Source organism: Coffea eugenioides, chromosome 11 (assembly GCF_003713205.1).
Source record: "Coffea eugenioides isolate CCC68of chromosome 11, Ceug_1.0, whole genome shotgun sequence".
Taxonomy (NCBI): domain Eukaryota; kingdom Viridiplantae; phylum Streptophyta; class Magnoliopsida; order Gentianales; family Rubiaceae; genus Coffea; species Coffea eugenioides.
Window position 1 is genome coordinate 33,104,251 of NC_040045.1, and position 22,321 is coordinate 33,126,571.

Genomic DNA, 22,321 nt, shown 5'->3' on the forward strand with positions numbered 1-22,321 from the left:
AAAAAGTGGAAATTGCACAACCGTTTCAAACAAAATTTGTACACCCGTTAATTCAAAACCATCTCTTAATACATCAACGAGCCTAACTTTAAAGCTCAAACTCAACGTTTTAGTTTCAAGAATAGTAAGTCGGCTCAGTTGACAAGAACGTGTAACTTTTTTACAAAAAATCGTGTGTTCAAATTCCGCTGTCATGGTTCTGAAGGTGATCAGAACCTAACCTACTAAAAAAGAAGTTTCAAGACTAGAAATAATCATTTTCTTCAGGGCAATTTATGGGAAGCATATTTGTGAGTCAAATTAAAAAAATTATTTCAAGATTCGGGTGGTTGATTTTCGTCAGGGTATATTATGGATTGAATTTCAGTATAATTCTAGGGGGAAAAAAAAATGTATGGTCAAGAGGCAGCAAAGAAAGATTGAATGTTTTGCCTGGCCAGGCGACTTCGGTGCTGAATGAGGCGGTTGTTGCTGAGTAAACTTGCTTCTTTGGATAGCTTCTAAGCAGTATTTGATTGATTGTAAACTTGCTTACCCACTGTGATTTTTCTTCTTTCTGGCTTTCATTTAGAGTTTTGCTTGTACAATTTCGAGTGGACATGTTACTAGAATTTTCTGCTATTTCTTTTGGGCACGAACTTAGTTGTGATGCCATTTTGCGGCCCAATGTTAGCCAAATGAGATGGGTTTTGGGACCAAGAGAATATGTGGGTCTAAATTGTATCATTGTCAGGGGAATGGGTAGAAATAGTTTGAACTGCTCTAATTTTCATATTAATACGATTTTTTTTTGTAAAAAAAAATAATTAGTGAAACATACACAAATTTTACAAGTTAATTAAACTAATAAATCAAGAAATAAAAAATGGCTGTGCCACATTTTCGTTAATCATCTAGTGGCTAAGTTTAAAACCTCAAAATATAAAGATTTTGAGTTTTAATCCTCCTCTCCTCTCCTCTCCTCTCCTCTCCCTACGCTGCTAGAAAAAGGAAAACAACAAGTTGAGCGACTGTATTGCAAAATCGCAACTTGATCATTCATTTTCTTTTGACCAATTAAAAATTATCCAAAGCCGCTCTAATCTTCATCTTCATACATTAATTAGGCAAAAAAATTATGGCTATTCAGAAAATAAATGGTAATTGTGCAAATAAAGAAAATAAAACCACAAATGTGAGAAAAAAAAACTGTAGTGCAAAATATATTGGACACCAGAATTTCAGCTCATATAGTTCCTCTTTCAATACTTGCAGATACATTGGACCTTTTTCCAAAATGAAGAATCCCAATAGAGTAACTAAAACCAATTCATCTCCTTCTCATGTTCCAATTGAACACTTTTCATGTTTGTTTTTTCTCTGAGGAACGAGACCTGTAATACTCGTAGAATCTCGATAGGATCCAATAATCAATATAAAAAGACCATGCTCTTCTATAATAAGGGCTAACACAAAGAATTACCACTAATGAAATCACGATCACCATATATGAAGCAAAAAAGCTCCAAGCGAATGCTGCCACATCAATTGCACCATCAACTTCTATGTCTTGATCACCAACATTTTCAGGGTGTGGAGCAAAGGGGTTACAACTCTTGAGCAATGGTCCACATAGACCTGGATTTCCTCTATAATTGCTTTCGTCAAAGTTTGCAAACTGCCATGTATCAGGCACCCTGCCAGACAAGTTATTGAATGACACATTGAAGATGGACAAGGTAGTCAATGATGCTAGCTCTGAAGGTATTTCACCACTCAAATCGTTGTAAGAAAGATCCAAGCTCTCTATTTGGTTCAACATGGAAAGTCTTGAGGGAATAGATCCTTGCAAGTAGTTGTGGGATAAATTTAATGCCCGGATATGTCTGAGATCACCAAATTCAGGAGGAATCGCTCCAATCAATTGGTTACATGACAGATCAAGTCCAGACATGAAATTCAATATATTCCCTGCATAGTGTTCGCTTCTACTTTTTGTTGTGAATATCACTATTTCTTGCTCGGAAAAAGTTAAGAATACTCACTGTTGGCCAAAAAAGGAAGGTTTATGGGGAATGCAAAAGGCTGGTCATATTTAAAAAATGCATCTGTGGAGAACTGCCCGCTGCCAAAAGAAATGTTGTTGAAGCATGTAGGCAGTGGCCCAGAAAACTTATTCTGAGAAAGATCCATAATTGTCACATTCTGCAGCTGACATAAGTGCAAAGGAATATGACCAAGCAATTCATTTCCCCCCAGTAGAAGAACCCTGAGCTCTTTAAGTTTACCAATATAGCGTGGTATACCGCCAGACAGCTTGTTGTAACCCAAATCGAGTGTCATCAAATTGAAGCTCCCAGACAGCATGTTTGAGATGGGCCCTGAGATCATGTTGTGATGCAGGTGGATGAACTTCAATGACGTAAGCTCGGAGCAGGCTGGTAAAGGTCCGATCAACTGATTTTTGGAGAGGTCTAAAAATTCAAGATGTGAAAGTTTGCATATAGCATCTGGTAAGCTACCTTCTAGCAAGTTGGCTGACATGTCAAGACCCTTCAAATATGAAAAATTTCCAATCCAACTTGGAATTTTGCCTTGAAAAGAATTGTTTGAAATATCCAGCCAATATAAACTTGGAGAGCGAGATAATCCATGTGAAATGCTCCCAATAAAATGGTTATTATCCAAGTGAAGGAATGCTAGGCTTGTTAAGTTCGTGGACCCAGAAGGAAAATTGCCATGCAAATTATTATAAGACAATACCAACATATAAAGAGCTAAACATCCAGTTCCAATTTGACCTGGCACCTCCCCTGAAAACTTGTTGTGGGACAAATCAATTGATAGTGCCTCTGTCAAGTTTCCCAATGACTGGGGAATATTGGCTTCCAATGAATTTCGTGACAAATTCAAGTACCACAGATATGGAAAAGATAAACCGATATTTTGAGGAACCTTACCACTGACGTCATTGTTTGAGATGTCTAATCGCCTTAGACCTATTTCCAGAGAATCATCCACAAGAAACGGACCCGTAAAAGAGTTATCCTTTAGAACAAGAACTTCAAAGTTTGTATTATTCTGCAGAAGCCAAGTAGGAATCTGGCCGGCTAACTTATTGGAAGACAGATCAAGAATTTGCATTTCTTTCTGATAGAGCAGGAAACTTGGGATTTTTCGAGTCTGATTATTCAAGTTGCAGCCAGATAAATAGAGAACCTTTAGCTGAAATGGTGGGGGCAGAGCAAGATCCTCAGTGTCGACATGTGAATCATTGTTCAAAGGTCCAAGTTCGAACCACTGAAGCTTTGAATGGTTGCCCAAAGAATTGAAAGAAAAAGAACCTCCAAAAAGGTTGCCAGAGAGAGATAGATACTCAAGGTGTACGAGAGGAGTAATGAGAGCTGCAGGGATGTTTCCGATGAGAATATTGTTGGAGAGATCAAGAACTCGAAGAGACGTCAAGTTTCTGAAGCACATAGGAATAGGCCCGTAAAAATTATTCCGACTCAGGTCAAGTTCATTGAGATTCTTCAAACTGCAAATTCCTGTCCAAAAAACAAGTTCATTGTAAGCTTTTCATACAGTAATAGGTGATGCTAGGTATGAATTGTCAATACATAGCCAATTCAGAAACCGTGAAATCATATGTTACACGCAAAAAAATTGAAATGTTGGTTTTCAAATTTCATCCGTTCTAGCTCAACATTTGAAAAGCAAATAGCAACTTCATGCAAGCAACCGAGCCTTTCATAGCCTATCTTATTACTTCATGCAAGCAACCGAGCCTTTCATAGCCTATCTTATTACCTTGAAGGACGGAGGAATCATTAATACCAATACGGCGCAAAGATAAGGTTTTGAGAGAAGTTAAAGCCTCAATGCCTGAGAGTTTGTTAACATTTGTATTTTCAAGATTGAGTACCTTCAAGTTCTCCAGCTTCAATTCTGCAGTTCAAAACTTTATGTTAGTATTATAGTTTTGGATATATCAAAATTACATAACTATTGTTGCATCTCCATCCCCTATTCTATAAGAATTTGTATATTTCTATAAGGTAAATTATGCCACAGGTCAACGAAATTTTCAAAGTCTTATTTAATCCACTATACTATTTTTTCACGTCAATGATGCATTGAACAGCTAAAAAGGATCAAATTGGGCTATTCTATCCATTTGCTCGATTAAAATAGACAAAATTCATTGCATGTGAGCTGCACACTCTGCAGGGGCAGCTTTGTCATTTGGTAGTAAAAAGTTGTACGGTAGACAAAGGGTACCTTTGATAAAACTAAAAACTAAAACTTGAAATCTGAAAACTGAAACTTAATTGAAACCTAAATTTACTAAATTCATAACTAATCCTTTTAGATTTACAAATAATCCTCCCACCTTTTGTTTATGTTCCACTTTTCAATCGTATTAAACCTACTAAAACGAATGGAGTATTTCTAAGATACAGCTAACCTAAGGCAGATTTTGTTAATTTTGTGAATTTATTTTGGAATTTAGACATATTTTAACATCAAATTAGTTGTATAGATATTTCCATCCTATCCTTATAATCTTGGGGATGGGTTGGGTGGTGGAGTATAAGTGAGAGGTATCATATTCGAGTCCTCCTACTTTTATCTAATCTTGAAATGGAAAGAGAAAATGACACTTAATACTTCAAAGCATGCGATAGGATCCAAAGAAAATAATTTCGATTCTAACTTATTCTAGGTAAAGGATAAGGAACCAGAAAATCCAGCATCATATAAGTTAAGAAGCTCCAATTTTTTCAGACAATTGCATTCTGCCGCAAAAAGATGATCCAAGAACTCTTACAATGGGCAGATTCCACGCCCACATCCCTAATGCCTATAGATTGGGCTTTTTTTTATCTTTTCTGGTATATCTATACTTTATAATTTTGGTATATCACCACATTAAAAATAAAATTAACTAATTAACATCTTTCAGACTACTGCTCGCATGTTAGTCCACAGATAGTTATTAAAATGTAAACAACTTTGAATCTGTAAATTAAGCCACCCCTCTCATCTCTAATCCCATATTTGTGAAGGTAAAATTGAAAAGAATAAGACACTTTACAATTAAAGTTCACATTTAAGAGCTTTTAATTGGAATAGAGTACAAATAAATAATACTAAGTCATTATAAGTAAAGATCCTCATTTGCTTCTATGTGCGAAACATGACCTACAATAATGAAGCGGAAAAGAAAAAATAGACAAACAGAAAGTCAAAGAAATTTACCTAAGGTCAAAGAAAGTCTCATATAAGAATTAGGAAATGCTAAATTTCTTTCTTTTCGAAGAAATTCTGCTTTATATTCTTCTTTACTTGTTGGCCAATATAATATTTTCTTAAAAATTTGCAGCGACATTTTTTTTTTGTAAATTTTATTTCTCTATTATTTTATGAATCAAGTTATTTTCTTACTAAAGTACTTCCATTATTTCTCGAAAGATTTTGGAGTGCAAGGACCACCTGTTTCGTAATGTTTTGCTAATATAGTTTTTTACTTTTTTATTTAATTTCCAAAATGTTTTCCAATAAAGCACGTCAACAATCAGTAAACTTTTCTAAATTCTCATTTAGTCCATTTTATTATTTTCATATATGCAATGAGGAAAATGTTCCAAATGTAACGTGCAATTCACATGCCGTAAATTTTGTCTCTTTTTAATTGAAAAAATAAATAGAACGACCAATTAATTATTTTTAGGAGTTTAGCAATTAAGTTGACATAGGAAACACTACAGTAAGCTAAATTAGATTTTAGAAAGGTTTGGTGATTGGTGATTCACTTTATCCTGAGTAGGACAAAAATGTAGTTGATTTTTCTCTAACATAAGATCAGAATAGGACAAAAATGTACTTGATTTTTCTTTGGTAGTTAGTGAATGGATTTCTAAATTAAAATGAAAAGAAAAATCAAATTACTGATCATTTTGCAATTGAATGGATAATTCTAATGTACAGCTAATCTAGAAATTTAGGCAAATTTGTTAATTTTTAGGAATTTATTTTCTTATTGGAATTTGGATATAATATAACATCAAATTATAGAAATAGGGAAAAGTATACAGATAGTTCTGTCCTATCCTTATAATCTTGAAATAGAAAGAGAAAATAATGGTTATACTCCAAATCATGTGGCAGGATCCAAAGAAAATTATTTCGCATCTAGCTTATTCTAGGACTGTTTTTTTTTTTTTTTGTAAAAAAAAAAAAAAATAGTATCCCAGTTCAACTATATACACCTTTATCTCAAATTGGATATGCGTACCTTTAAAGGACATGGAACCAGAAAATTGATTATTGCTCAAGTCAAGAAACTCCAATTTTTCCAGACGCTTGAAATCTGCAGACTGCGGTCCTAGAATGGGCAGACTGCGGTCCAACAGCTCTCATGCTAATGGATTCTACAATTTTATCTTTTCTTGTATATCTATGCTTTATAATTTTGGCATAGATTAACTAATTAGCATCTTTCAAACAACTGCTCACATGTTAGTCTACAGGCGATTTGTTTTGGGCAAATTACACTTTATCCCCCCTATAGTTTGGTATTTTTATACATAATCCCCCTATAATTTTAAAAACTTTATACAATTCTTTCATGGTTTGAATTAAAGTGTCAAAATAACGGAATCTGCAATTCATAATGGAATCACCTAAAATGTCAAAAATGCTTCTATGTAAAGTTGAAAATTATTTATTAACCACAATGGGGGTTATGTGTATATTTGAAAATCATAAGGGGGTTATATGGTAAAACATTAAACCATAAGGAGGTTATATGATAAAATATAAAATCATATGGGATTAGTGCATCATGTATATTATGTTTATATATTTTCATCACTTCAGTCATTTTAAATTTTAAACAAATGTAATTTCGACATTTTTAAAGATTCTGTTACGTATGATTCTTTCCGTAACTTTGACATTTTAATCCAAACCATGAGGGGGTTATGTATAGTTTTTGAAACCATAAGGAGGTTATGTACAAAAATGTAAAATATGTAAAATATAAAATGTAAAATATAATTTGCCCTTTTTTTTCTTTCTTAAGTCCATAGCCAATTATTAATGTGAACAAACTTTGGATATGTAAATTAAGTTACCCTCTAATTTGCTCCACACCAATAAAGTTCACATTTAAGAGCTATTAATTGAAATAGATTACAAATAAATAATGCTGAATCACTCTAAGTTTAGATATTCATTAATTTTTATGTGCTGAACAGGACCCAAAACAAACGAAGTAGAAAAGCAAAAAATAGAACAAACGTAAAGTCAAAGAAAATTGTGTAAAAAGGTTCAAAAAAGTCTCATATAAGAATTATAGATAGTAATTGAATATACCTTCTATAGGAAACGATCCCTCTAAATCCAAGCCACTGAGAGACAGCCTTTTAAGTTCAGTAATTGCAGTTATACAGGGAATTAAATTGTTGTTGAATTTGTTTAAATCAAGGTATAGGGACTTGAGATTTTGCATTCTAATAAACGGACTAAATACCAAAGAAACACCTTTGGCTAATCCAATATACACATATCCTCCTTATAATTTGAAAAAGTACAATTTAACCTGCATGATTTTGGATTATAGTGAAACTGTTAGCTTTTTTTTATTAAATTTAATAATCGAGCATAATTAAAGTTTTTTAATAAAAAACAATGATGAAATAATCAAATCGACCTTTGAACCATGTCATAAATAAATTATAGACAAAATTTGGTTTCAAAATATAATTCCAAAATGGCATCATTCCAAAATGGCTTCTTCTTCCCTACTGATTTCTGGCAAAAGAAACACTTATTAGAGCTTTGCAGCGGTCCACCAAAAGAGGTTTTCGATATTTGACTCTAAATAAAATGATGTAAGATTTAAACTTTTTAAGACTTTTATACTTTCCACGTCGGCAAAGATATAAATGTTTGTACATCGCACAAACTAATTTGTAACCGGTCACCCATTGAATTGAAAACTATTTGATAAATAAATAAGACACACTATCAAAAAACGTGGAAGTAACACTTAGTTGCTAATTGACTAAAAGAAAATGATGGTAAGAAGCGAGAGTAATTCAAATTCAAAAAATAAAAAGTATACTTTGTAATGCAATATCTTAGCAAAATCAAAACATATACAAGATTAAATTTTATATTTTACTCTGGAAAATTAGTAAATTGCAAAGTACAAAGAAGGAAAAGATTCAACATGGTGTATGTGGTTTAGGCCAAGATTCAATTATTGCTGGGGAAAATTAAAGGATTTTCTTGCGGTGATGAAGAATGGGATGATTGGTTGAGAGCTGATTCAAAGAATGAATTAACAACGAAAGAAGTTTAAGATGACGGAGGCTTTCTTGGAAGTCTAGGGTTGACCAACTTTGACTAATACAAAGAACTGAACCCTTTAATCAAAATTGGTCCAGTTCAATGGTCCACTCGTCGAGCCAAACCCTTCATTGTTCATACTAACATCTCAAAACTCAAAAAGTTTGCCTCCTTGTGCTGTAGGAAAAATTTATATAACACATGAAATATATCTTAACAGATGCTCACAGAGCACCCGTTAGACAAACGGATCTTGAAAATTGAAGCTGGTTTTTCTTTTTCTGAGGGAAAAAAGCCATGAGAATTGAACCTGTGTTATAAATTACAAATATCGTCACTACTGGTAACTTTCCTTATAATAAATAGGACAACTACCCATCCCTATTACAATAATTTCAATAGATTGAGCATTCATAATTAGGTTTTGATGCTAATAATTCAGGAAATTATGCTCCCAGTATGTTGCTGTCGGGTAAAATAAATACCACTTTCCTCCAAGATTAACAAAGTCAATCTAATCATTAGGAATATAAAGATTGGTACAAACTAACTACATCACTATATGGTACAAACTAAATACATCACTAACTACATTACTGTATCTAACATTTGTACCACGTCAAGTTTAAATATATCAACCTTCAAAAAAATCAAAATAGTAGATACCAAGAACAAGAAACTTCAAATTATACAATATAAACGACTACAACACTAAAGAAAACCAACGATTTGAGAAAAAGATAGTTACCTGTCACTTCACTATTGAAGTCATTACCACTCAGGTCTAGAGCTCGCAGGTCCTTCAGAGGTATGAAAGTGCTAATGTTTATATTTACATACCAATCCTCATCCAGTAAATTACGAAGGTGGAGTTCAACAATTCTCCCAGTAATATTACTGCACTTGACCCGTTCCCAGGTGCAGCAATCATCATTTGCTCCATCACCTTCTTTTCCAGTCCACGAAGAAAGGATAAGATGAGCATTTGTAGTCACATTTAAGGAAGCTTTGAAGTCCAAGAGAGCATGTTTTTCTTCTGAAAAGCAACCTGAGCAAAGTTGCCTTCCATTGAGTATTATTGATACAGCAAGAGCCCATGAGGCAATCAGAATGGAATGACCGCGCATGATTTCAGTATGGAGAATTAGTGAAGGAAAGTGTTGTAATGAAAATGGAGGGCAGGTTTAAGTCTTTAAAGTTGCATGCTCCCAAAAAAAAAAAAAAAGTCTTTAAAGAAGCAAAAAAGCCTGGTTAATTTGGCCCGCTTTAGTGGAGTAGACATTGACATTTCCTGGAGATATTCAGTCGAAATTCAGTACACTTAAAGAAAATATGACTACTCGTATTGGTCAAGGGGCAGTAGACAAATATTGAGCGTGTAACTCGGGCAAATGTTTTGGCTAGCGAAACTGAATGAGGCGATTACTGGTAAGTGCATTTGTGTTTTCTTGGTGGCTACTTCCTAGTATTTGATTCATTATTTTCATCTATCAAGTTAATGTGCATGATTTTGATTCATTAAGGGATTCTTCTATTATATTTTATTGACTAGAATTTTTATGCTGAAATTTCAGCAGGAATGAAATGTGATGCCTTTGTTGTCCTTTGAAATTAGCATGCAAATGACGCAAAAATGTGACGCGAGATGGATTTTGGGATAAAAGAAAGTTTATTTTGAATGGAAGACACTCCAATTGTATCGTTGCGAAAATAAGAGATTAATAAAAATAAACACGTAATTTTTCTAATTGAAAAATTAACATAAGCAAAATGAATAATCCATTACTTTCTCATGGACTAAACTTAGAAGAGATATTGGACACATAGAATTATCCACCCCTTGTGATAAAATATGACATTTCGTCGATTTTTCTTTAGAGTCACAATCAGTGATGTAACAAATGCTATGTCCCACAGAAATATTACATAATTCACTAGTTTTTACCAAAAGAAGAAAAACATTTTGTTTGGATAAAGTGTTATTTGAAATATTATTTGAAATAATTACTGTAGTATTTTTTGTGATGTGATGTATGTGAAATAAAAAGATGATTCAAAATATAAAAAGATGAGTTAGAAAATATGTTTATAATGCAAGCGAAATATTATTTGTATCTAAATAAACCTAAAACTGGTTGAATAAGTCTTATTTGGCTTAAAAAAAAGTCTTATTTGACTAATTCATGCTATATTACTTTTCTTGGAATGGGGACCCGTTTGGGGGTCTTACAAGTTACAACTTGACCAATGATACTCCCATGTTCATGGTTGGAAATGTGCCAACAAAGTCCAGAATTAGCTATAGAGGTTCTTTCACATTCATGAAAGCAACGCCACGGATTAACTCATTTATTATCGTGGTCCTTATATTGCGTTATTATTTTGAGTGCATTTATAGTTGTTGCTGTTTTTCGTGTTTTTTTTATAAGAAATTTCTATTTTGGTCAATTTTTTTTTATTTGTCAATATAATAGATTCTATATTATAACTACTCCTACTCTACATGATCGGGAGAATAGATCCTGGAACGTAGGTCAAAAAATTTGATCCTTTGACCTGTTCGCAAGTAGAGCTTTAATGCTCTGTTTCGGTCAATTTGGGCTGTGCAAATTGAAATGAAGTGCAAAGTCATCAAAATTGGAGCGCAGGTTGTGGGGACCAAGAATTAAAGAAAAGATGGTAGCATAGTAGCGGACCTTACACTTTACTTTGGAAGAAATTATGACTCCAAGTCCAGAGTGTGAAGGATATTACTTTGGTCTTAAATCCTGCAAGTGTGAAGGATATTTTAGTCCTACGGCTTGTTCAATATATTACTCAGAGTGTTATATTAGAAGGTGCTGATTAAAAGATTAAAGGTGGTGTTACCAGGGGCTGAGCTAGGATAGTATATTCAGTGGGTGCATAAATTTATTTATAGCAAGTAGTAGCTAGCAAGTAGCAATATATATTTTTAATAACTATCATAAGAGAATGGGAGGACCCTATTAAAATCCTATAATTCCCCTATTAATATCCTATATTAGGCGGAGTGCCCGTGCATCGTGCGGGTGTTTAGTGCTTGTCGTTAGAGAAAATTTTTCATTGGACAAATAATAGTACATTTTGGAAAACAATAATCATCAAATATGACAAAACTAATAATAGTACATTCTAATTGTAGCATATGCTTGTACACTTTATTTTATCAATACTTTTACAATTTTACCATTCCCAAAAGGTCCCTACAAATGTCAGTTGAAAATCGTCCAAGAGCAGATATAAGTTGTTTCAAACAAAGGAATATCCTCCAATGGCTAATTATAACAACGTGATATAAGTTGTTTCAAACAAAGGAATATCCTCCAATGGCTAATTATAACAACGTGTTAATTACACAACGTATTAATATATCTATGTGCTAATTGCACAACAAAAGCCATACTTTAATTAAATATGTCTATAACACCATTTCAATAATTATACTAATACATAATCTTATATGAGTTGTACTCCATGCAAAAACGATTGCAAAATAATTTTACATTCCAGAAATAGCTAGATGTCTTCATAAATCAAAACTTTAAATGTATCAAAATGAGGGCATTTCAATAAATATACCTAAACAGATGCTACTCTTAATTGTACCTAAAGTTTTAAAAAAACTACAAAATATTCCACATTTCCAGAATGCCTCTATCTATGCGGTTAAAATTCGAACTCCTTTGACCACAACTCATTCAAATATTGTATAAGGAATTCGTTTTACGAAGAATTTTTGTGTATAGAAAAACTCATTAGCGAATTGTACTCCTTAAAGTATTGGGCTTGCACTGGTAGGAATCATTAACTAATAAATTATATCTGTTATTTTGCTTTCTTAATAAAGAATTGCTATCAAGTCGTTTATAGATACGTCCACGTGGACATTGTACAAGTTAACTGGTTAAGTATATAAAGTTTCTAGTACCCGACACCTAAAATGTCAGTGGGGGCACAATTACAAAGTAATAGGACAAAACTAAATAGGAAAATGATCATTTTCATCCCTTACTTTTTACAAAAATATCCTTTTTGTTTCTCACTGTTAAAATAAAACAAATTCATCTTTCACATTTAAAAACTGAAACTATCACATTCCTAAAGTCAACTTTTAATATGAATCCAACCACCAACAATCCAATTACAAATTTCGGAGGTATAATAGATTATTTGGTTAACTCAACTTGATATTTACATGAAATTTAATGAACCCAAAAAGGAAAAATAAAAAATTATTACATAAAAAGAAGGATTAATTTTTCCTACATTGTCATTTTATACACTGATGGGTCTAAATACTTGCCACATCATTTCAATTTAAATTTAAACACCAAACTTTGTATGTGTGATAACATCTAAACTCGTAAGTGTATACTCTAATAGTATATAAAAAGATTTTTTTTTTTAAAAAAAGAAACCCTACTATTCCAAAATAAAGAACGGCCTTTTATGTTATAATTTTTTAATTTTTTCCTTTTTTGGTTCAATAAATGTTATGTGAATGTGATAGAGTTGACCGAATAATCTATCAATTCTATCCCCGAAATTTATTACTAGATTATTAGATGGTTTGATTCATATTGAAATTTGGATTGAGAGATGTTATCTATTCAATTTTAAATGTTAAAGATGAATTTGTTTCATTTTAAAAATGAGAGATGAAAATAATATTTTTACGAAAATCATAAAAATCACATAATATATTAAGGACCATAGACGGATCTAGAGAACAGTGAAAGAGCAGACAAGTTCTAGAAAATTGTTTATTCCCCGTAAAATATGAGAATTGATTCTTTAAATATAAAAAGTTTTGATCTTATAAGATTTTTTTTTAAGATTTCTTTATTCGAATTCACTCTTTAGATATAAAATACTTTTGATCTCACAAAATTTTTAGAAGGCAGTGAGGGGCAATCAAGTCTTACAAAAATGGCAACTCCCCGTACAATATGAGTCTTCATTCCTATCAAAAGTTTCGACCACACAAATTTTTTAAAGATTTTCCATTAATTACAACATTCAAATTGGTATAAAGCTTGCCCCTTCAAATTAAAAGTATATGCATCCAAACATTTCAAAGAAAGAAAATTTATTCACTTTTTAAAAATATCATGAGTTTTTTTTAAGAGTTTCAGCAGAATTTGGTCTCAGATTCTCTTGAGGCACAATCTTTAACTCAAAATATCAATCATGGTAACGAAGTTACAAAACTGAAACCTACCTTTCAATTATGGAGAAAATTAAAATAATAAAACAGTCTTCAATCTCAATCTGTCCCTTGCAATCCATCTTCAGTTTTTATTTCAATCTAAAATTATTGATTAGCAACAATTCCAAGATTGTGAAAAACCTTGACAGATACCAAAATCAGGACAAAGAAGGATGCACTCAAGACAAAGGACACCATATAAATGAGAGGAGTAGATTGCCTCCTTCAGGCTCAGGAAAACTTGACCACATATTGGTCATTAGACATTTGATGTGCCATGGGTGCTTTACCTAATTAGAAAAAGATGAATTTAACATATAAATAGGGACACCTATATGGAGATTAGTGGCAGTGTAGTGTTGAAGAAACAGTATGGGCATTCCACATGTACTAGCCATACCTTATCCAGCACAAGGTCATGTACTTCTCCTAATGGAACTTGCCTTGTGCCTAGTCAAGAGTGGTATCAAGGTTACATTTGTGAACACGGAATTTAATCACAAACGAGTCATTGAATCATTATCAGGTGAAGGGAATGTACCAGATATGATGCATCTGGTATCTATCCCAGATGGCCTGGAATCCTGCGACGATAGAAATGACCTGGGGAAGTTAACAAAGACAATTTTTCGTGTTATGCCTGCAAAGTTGGAGGCTCTAATGGAGAAGATAAATGAATCTGAAACTGACAAAATCACATGCCTTATTACTGATGAGAGCACGGGTTGGGCACTGGAGATCGCGAAGAAAATGGGAGTCAGGGCTGTAGCCTTCTGGCCTGCAGCAGCAGCTGTATTGGTTCTGGAACTCAATATTCCAAAGCTCATTCACGATGGAATCATAGACAGCTCTGGTAAGACTCCTTTCAGCATAATGCTATTACAGTTTCAACACTTCTGCGTAAGGTCTTAAAGTCCTCATAATCATGGAACAGTAAACAATATTAAGCTGACCAGAATTGGAAGCTATGAAGCTAGAAATTATAATGCAAGCAAAGTAGCAAACTCATAGGAAACAGAATGGTGAAATTTGGTTGCTGCAAAATAGGTTGAAAGTTGAAAGCATATCCAAATGAATTAGATTTTACCAATACAAGAAAATTTTAGCAGCCCAAAAAAGAAAGTATTGCCAAAACAGTGATTGCCAAATTTGACATTGGGTGTGGCAAATTTTGTCGCAGGAAGTGTCTTGAAGAACCAGATGGTTTAGTTATCACCTACCATATTAGTTATGGACTCTGCACACTTTGTTTGGGCCTGTATTGGTGATCCGACCACACAGGGAATTATTTTTGATGTTATATTAAAAAATATCAGAACACTAAAATTGGCTGATTGGATTATCTGCAACTCAAGTAATGAGTTAGAGACATCGGTCTTCAACTCGTACCCAGAAATGTTACCTATAGGCCCTCTTCTATCTAGCAACCGGCTTGGAAAATCAGTTGGTTCCTACTGGCCTAAAGACTTGGATTGCTTGGTGTGGCTGGATAAACAACCAGTCCAATCAGTCATTTATGTTGCATTTGGGAGCATCACAGTTTTTGACCAAACACGGTTTCAGGAACTGGCTCTAGGCCTTGAACGCACCACTATGCCATTCCTGTGGGTTGTGAGGCGTAATTTAACAGCAGAAACAAATAATGCATATCCAAAAGGTTTCAAAGAGCGAATACAAGGACGAGGAAGATTATCCAGTTGGGCACCTCAACAACAGGTCCTGAGTCATCCTTCAGTTGCCTGTTTCCTCGGCCATTGTGGTTGGAATTCTACAGTTGAAGGTGTAAGCAATGGTGTCCCTTTCCTCTGCTGGCCTTACTTTGCAGACCAGTTCACTAATAGAAGCTACATATGTGATGATTGGAAGGTTGGATTAGGATTGGAAAAAGATGAAAATGGAATCATTGCACAAGGAGAAGTTAAGAACAAAATTGAGCAGCTAGTCACTGTTAAAGGCTACAAGGAGAGGGCCTTGGATTTAAAAGCAAAGGTTATGAATAGTCTTAGAGAAGACGGATGTTCTGGCAAGAATTTCAACAACTTTGTCAAGTGGATTAAGGATGATTAGAACAACTATGTGTTCTCTGAGCACGCTTGACTGACACTTATCAATACAATTTAGCATTGATTCCACTCTACATCAAAGTATTTAGTATATTTTTTCCTTAAGATTTTGACTTATGCTTTTGCATTTCATTTTTTAGCAGGTAATTCAATAGTTGCTTTTAAAATTTTTTTAGAATTTCTTGTTTGTTTATGTAATACCCAAGTCTTCATTTTGGAGATTTTAAGAGAATATCAATAAAGTTTTTGAATTCATTTTTAAGACTAAAGAAGTTGAGGGTTGGTGTGCAATTAAGCATTATGCTGGAAGAATATATTATGGTAGTGGGAATTCCTATTTACCACCTTACCAATTTCATTTCTTTTCTTCTTCTTCCTTCAAGTCTTCCACATTCTCTTCTTCTCTATTCTTACAACAAAGAAGGATTCAAGGAGAATCAAAGCTATGTGAAGGGTGTGAAGCTTGGGTGCTCTTCTTTGTCTACTATCAAGGTGAGGTTTAGTTCTTGGCTATAGTTATGGGTTAATTGGTTTGGAAGAGTAGATTCATGACTCAAGTTTGGAAGAATCTTGGTAAGAATGTATGTAACTTGTGATTTCTTGATTTAGTTAGATATTGTATTTTTCATGGCCAAATATTGAGTTTAAGTTATGGATTGTGTGGTTATTGAGTTGATGATGATTAGATCATGAGTTGATTGTTTGTGTGTGGGTGTGATAATGTAGTTCTAAAACTTGAATCTATTTATGAAACTTATGTGGTTTAGTTTGATTTTGGATTAAGCTTACTCATTTTGCACTTGGAACTTGGTTGGGAAATGGAAATTAAGGTTGAATGGTTTTGGATTGGAATAATCTCTTGTATATCTTGGTATTGCACTTATAATTAAGGATTAGACATAACAAATAGAGTGGATATTAGGTAAAACATAGTTAAGAAAAGTTTGAATTTCATTATTTCTACAATAACAGTCAGCCCTACATGACTTTGAGAAATTGGTCATAACTTTGTGTAGAAATTCAGAATTGAGTGATTTTATTGCGTTTGAAACTAGATTCACAAACCTTTTCAGTCGTATGAAATTCATATTTTGATTCTTTCCCTATTGATACCAGAAAATTTGGGAAGTGGGCTGAAATTCTAGTTCTGCACTGTACAGTAGTACTACAAGTGTCCTCATTTTTGAACGATGATAGGTTAGTTTGTGTTTCGAATCACAGAGTAGTCTTCCGGGCATTATTAGTATTAGGAGTCTAGTTTCAAATGGTACTAATTTTGTAGCATTTCAATGTGTATAGGTGAAGTTATGTTTGTTTAACTAAGCGCATCCAAAGCTGGAAATCGTATGTAATAATGCTGCTTTGAACTAGGTTCTCTTCTTATAGTTGTGGGATGAATGTTTTCTATATTTCTCATTTCACGGGTCTCGAATTAAGTAATTTGGAATTGTTTATAGATGAGAAGGACATGTACTACAAGGATTGGTTGAGTTAAGTTGGGTATTGATCCGTTGGACCGAAGTAAGTGGTGCATGTATCCTTTATCTTTTGAAAGCTACTTGTTTAATTGCTAAAGTGGCATGAGCATGTATAATTTGTGATATTTGTTATTACTCTTGCCATGGTCATTTGTGAGGTGAAATGCTATATTTGTTGAGTTCTTGTATAAGCGACTTTTGATGGGACTAGTTCCTCACATGTAGTTGGTATAAGAAACGGGCTAACCGTGTTGTAATTAGCAATATAAAATAGGCTAATCGTGTGGTAGTTATCACTATGAACCGTGTTAATCGGTTAAGTTAACAACTGGATATCTATGGTCATTTGTTGTCTTATGGTTTGAGTTCCATTATATTTGTGATGTATGATATGCCATTGAAATGTTTATAATGACCATGTTCGTATAAAATTATATGAATGAGTTAATGATGTTTGAAATATACTATGTATGTAACATGCTCTTGCCAATAATAAGATGCATGCGCTACTTATTGAGTGAGATTTCGCTCACTCCTTTGCTATTATTATGCAGTTAATGATGAGTTCATTGAGGTGGACCTTGATAGCTTGTGAGGGAAGCAATGGAGATGGAGATGGCTTTTGGTTAGAGAATGACTTTTGTACCTCTATATAGGATACTTTATGATAGGAGTGGACTATTGTATATATTGTAGAAGATTCGATCTTGAGGTGAATGCAGTTGCTTTGGAAATTTGCTGCCTTATGCCTTTAACTTTATCTAGAGCGTGCCGATGTTACGTTCCGGGTACGGGGTGTGATAGTTTAGGTGCTAACTAACTCATTGTTTGTCACTTTTAGATGAAACAAGCAAATATGTGGCAATATATTTACAATTAACGTAATTAAGCATATTTATCTGGGCTAATTTGTTACAATAAATTACTAATTTTAGGAATATTTTGTACAAGTAAAAAAGAATTCTCACATTTAAGCATATATTTGTGAATACATGTGATAAGTATGTATTTTGTGTGTTTTATCTGTATTTTATTATTTAGTTTTGGTGTGTTTTATTTATTTTTATAGATAATTAACTAAGTTTCTAGTGAAGTTATGCATTTTGTGATTTAAAGTGTGAAAATTGCATTTCTATGAATAAAAGTGGTGAAAACTTCATGTTTTTGTAGGATTAATGATTCAATCATCAAATGAAGTTAATTGAAAAGATAATTGGATGATTATTGATGATTTGAAATAATTTAAAGAAGACATGAAGTGTAAAATGTTCAAGAGATGAAATGTAATCAAGAATCAAAGGATGGGAGTTTTCCAGCTTTGACAATTTATGGTATTTCAACTATATCTTGAGGTACACACATTGGATTGAGGTGATTCTTAAACCATTTTGAATTAAGAGATAGATCTACATTTCTTGTGAAGACCTCGAAGTCTGGTTCAGTCGTTTTCATTGTTAAAATGTCAAAATATAGAAGTTCAATTTTGTTGTTGAAAGCTGAAATAGGGGATTGTCTAGTCAAGGGTATTTTGATCATTTCTTGATCCACACAACTCTAACTTGGATAATTCTTGGTGCGTTGGAAAGATAACTCAAATGAGTACAACTTTCATGTCGTGTACAAGAGCTAATTCAACCTCCATCAGCAAAAAAATATCAGTTGAAATTGGACAAAAAGTAGAGCAAAGAGAAGACTTGACAAAAAATGAGCAAACCTGCAAAAGAGCAAAATGTGAATACAATACGTGGCCTCGGGTCATGTTTTCGAGGTCACGCTGTTGACCTTGGTCGATCAATCCTTGGTTTTGATGATTAACAAACCAAAATGTAGATTTGGGCTAATGTTTTTATGTGAGCAATTTGTTAGAACAGATTCTTGTGGCACAAAAGAAGAAGCAAAAACAGGGCACTCATGTGGGACGTCCGAAAGGAAGCTATCGGACGTCCGAAAGGATGAAGAACATCAACGGACGCACGCATCGGACGCACATCAATCGCATCGGACGTCCAAGAAATTTCGCAAAGATTTGATGATTCTCTGACTACGTTCGGACGCAGGGTTCGGACGTCCGACAGGTGGTTTGGACGCAGGGTTCGGACGCTCGACAAGTGGTTCGGACGTCCGACAGGCCAACTGCTAGTTTTGACAGCATTTAATATTTGACCGTTGGAGAGCCTTTTGGAGCCATTTCTCACCTTCTATAAACACCCCAAAGCACAAGAAGACAAGGGACTTTTGCCAACACAAAATACAAGCTTACAAGTGAGATTTTTGAGTAGAAAGATTCTTTGTTGGTTGTATAAGGGGTTGGGAAGTTGGGTTGTGAGGTTGCTCAAGTGAAGGTTACTCTCTAGGAGGAGTAAAACCTTGGTGAAGGTGAACCTATCACTTGAAGTGGTAAAACCTTGGTGAAGGTTGCCTCATTTGTATAAAATAGTTCTTAATTGGGTGAGTGATCTTTCAAGTGTAGGTTGTTGAGGGTTAACTAGAATAGTTGTAAAACTCCTTGGCTCAACCAAAGAGTGTTTGGGGTGAGGAAGGAATGAGCCTTCACTTGTACATCTTGGTTAGCATCGCCATCAATTGAAGAGGCTATTGGATTGATATTTGGTTTGCATTTCTTATCTTTTCTCTTTAATTAAGTTTTCTTTATTGAGCTTATATTTGATATATCTTTGTGGCTCATTGTGAAATTGTTTGTACTCATTGGGTTGCACCGGGACTTACAATTGGTATCAGAGCTTGGTCTCTTTTGATCAAGCTCAATCGGCTTGGAGTAAAGATCATGGCAACCATAAAAGTTTCCTTTTTAGAAGGGCAATCTATTGATAGACCACATATGTTTAATGGTTCTCATTTTAGCATGTGGAAACAAAGAATGATGATTTTCTTACAATCCGTTTATATTGAATTATGGTATGTGGTAGAAGATGGTCCTTATGAAGCTAGAATAGTTGACTCTACCACTAATTTGAGTAGATTAAAGACTAGACAAGAATTGAATGAAAAAGACAAGAGATACCTTTTTTTGAATGCCAAGGCCATGTGTATATTGTACAATGCATTAGATGTAAATGAATCTAGTAGGATTAAAGGTTGTAAATCAGCTAAAGATATTTGGGATATATTGTGTAAATTTCATGAAGGTAATCAAGATATTAAAGAACAAAAGAAATCCTTGCTTGTTTCTCAATATGAATTTTTCAAAATGCATCCTCTTGAAAATGTTGATAACATGTGTAGTAGATTTTGTGACATTATTCAAGATCTTAAATTGTTTGGAAAAGAATACTCTTTGGGTGAGAAAAATAGAAAGATTTTGAATGCCTTGCCAAAAGAATGGGAAAACAAAATAAATGCTATAGAAGAGGCAAAGGATTTAAATTCTATGTCCATTGAATCTCTTGTGGATTCCCTAACCTCTTATGAATTAAAGCTGAAATTCAAAGTGCAAGAGGAAGAAAATGCAAGAATGTATAAGAGAGGCATAGCTTTTAAAGCATCTCAAGTGGGGGATAACCCATCTTTCATGGGTAATGAAATCATGGAAGTGGACAATGATATAACTCCTCACATCAAAAGTTTCAAGAAGATCTTCAACAAGAGAAGTTCAAGAGGAGATTGCAAAATTACATGGGATGAATGCAATTCAAAAAGAGAAAAAGATGAGCTGGCCCAAATGGCACTAATGGCCGTTGGAGAAGATGAGGTAAGTTCTTATCACTCTTCTTGTGATGAAGATAATGAAGATGATGATATGAAAATTCTTATGATTAAAATGCATAAAAGTTTGAGAAAATCTTATGCTAAAAATAAAGATTTGAAAACAAAAATAAATGATTTGTTGGAAGAAAACTCCAAACTTTTTCAAGAAAACAAATGTTTGAGAATGGAAAATGATGATTTAAAAAATAAAAAAAGTGTTTTTGATTGCAAAAATAATTTGAAAAGGAAGTTGGAAGAGAAAACAAAGTTTTATGAAAAAATGTTGGAGGAACAAAATTTGTTAAAGAAAAGAATTAATGACTTGAACGAGTTTCTCCAAAATGAAAAACAAAAGTTTTCTCAAACAAAAGAAAGCAAATCTTTTCAAGGCACAAATAAGTTTGCTATAATAAGAAGTAAGAAAATTAGTTGCATTAAATCCACTTATGTGCAAAATACTTCTATCATGTGTCACTTTTGTTGCCAATTTGGACATATGCAAAATGATTGCTATGTAAAGAAAAATATGAGAAAAGGTATGAAATCCATGTGGATTGCTAGATCATGTTGTACTAACTCCCAAGGACCCTATAAAAAATTACAATTGGTATTTTGAAAGTTTTGACATTCTATATGGTCTTGATTTGAAAAATAAAGGGGGAGTTTGCTTTTTGATTGATGCCAAAAGGGGGAGTAGGATTTATTGAAATTTCTTTGTATGTTGGCATTTTCTAAGGGGGAGTTTTATTTGAACTTATTTGATCAAAGAAATCTTCATTTTGTTTGTCATCATCAAAAAGGGGGAGATTGTTGACCTTGGTTGATCAGTCCTTGGTTTTGATGATTAACAAACCAAAATGTAGATTTGGGCTAATGTTTTTATGTGAGCAATTTGTTAGAACAGATTCTTGTGGCACAAAAGAAGAAGCAAAAACAGGGCACTCATGTGGGACGTCCGAAAGGAAGCTATCGGACGTCCGAAAGGATGAAGAACATCAACGGACGCACGCATCGGACGCACATCAATCGCATCGGACGTCCGAGAAATTTCACAAAGATTTGATGATTCTCTGACTACGTTCGGACGCAGGGTTCGGACGTCCGACAGGTGGTTTGGACGCAGGGTTCGGACGCTCGACAGGTGGTTCGGACGTCCGACAGGCCAACGGCTAGTTTTGACAGCATTTAATATTTGACCGTTGGAGAGCCTTTTGGAGCCATTTCTCACCTTCTATAAACACCCCAAAGCACAAGAAGACAAGGGACTTTTGCCAACACAAAATACAAGCTTACAAGTGAGATTTTTGAGTAGAAAGATTCTTTGTTGGTTGTATAAGGGGTTGGGAAAGTTGGGTTGTGAGGTTGCTCAAGTGAAGGTTACTCTCTAGAAGAAGTAAAACCTTGGTGAAGGTGAACCAATCACTTGGAGTGGTAAAACCTTGGTGAAGGTTGCCTCATTTGTATAAAATAGTTCTTAATTGGGTGAGTGATCTTTCAAGTGTAGGTTG

General features: G+C 33.8%; 3 protein-coding genes across 4 annotated transcripts; 1 reads left to right on the plus strand and 2 right to left on the minus strand.

The window, feature by feature from the left end:
* Nucleotides 1-1,342: 1,342 nt before the first annotated feature.
* LOC113752317 (receptor-like protein 56) lies at nt 1,343-2,004 on the minus strand. Its single transcript, XM_027296433.1, has one exon. The coding sequence runs from the start codon at nt 1,931-1,933 to the stop codon at nt 1,343-1,345; it is 591 nt and encodes a 196-aa protein (XP_027152234.1). The 5' UTR covers nt 1,934-2,004.
* A 6-nt stretch (nt 2,005-2,010) lies between these two features.
* On the minus strand, nt 2,011-9,464 carry LOC113752318 (receptor-like protein 15). Its single transcript, XM_027296434.1, has 3 exons — nt 9,086-9,464; nt 3,790-3,927; nt 2,011-3,527 (listed from the first exon to the last, which is right to left on the minus strand). Exons 1-3 carry the CDS (start codon nt 9,462-9,464, stop codon nt 2,011-2,013), a joined length of 2,034 nt encoding a protein of 677 aa, XP_027152235.1.
* Nucleotides 9,465-13,926: 4,462 nt separating this feature from the next.
* On the plus strand, nt 13,927-16,299 carry LOC113753837 (UDP-glycosyltransferase 83A1-like). 2 transcript variants are annotated; one of them, XM_027298101.1, is made up of 2 exons: nt 13,927-14,420; nt 16,014-16,299. In XM_027298101.1, the coding sequence occupies exons 1-2, from the start codon at nt 13,940-13,942 to the stop codon at nt 16,079-16,081; spliced, it is 549 nt and encodes a 182-aa protein (XP_027153902.1). In that variant the 5' UTR covers nt 13,927-13,939; the 3' UTR covers nt 16,082-16,299. The 2 variants fall into 2 exon arrangements, with proteins under 2 accessions (XP_027153902.1, XP_027153901.1); XM_027298100.1 differs by lacking the exon at nt 13,927-14,420 and adding an exon at nt 14,482-15,347.
* Nucleotides 16,300-22,321: the final 6,022 nt, after the last annotated feature.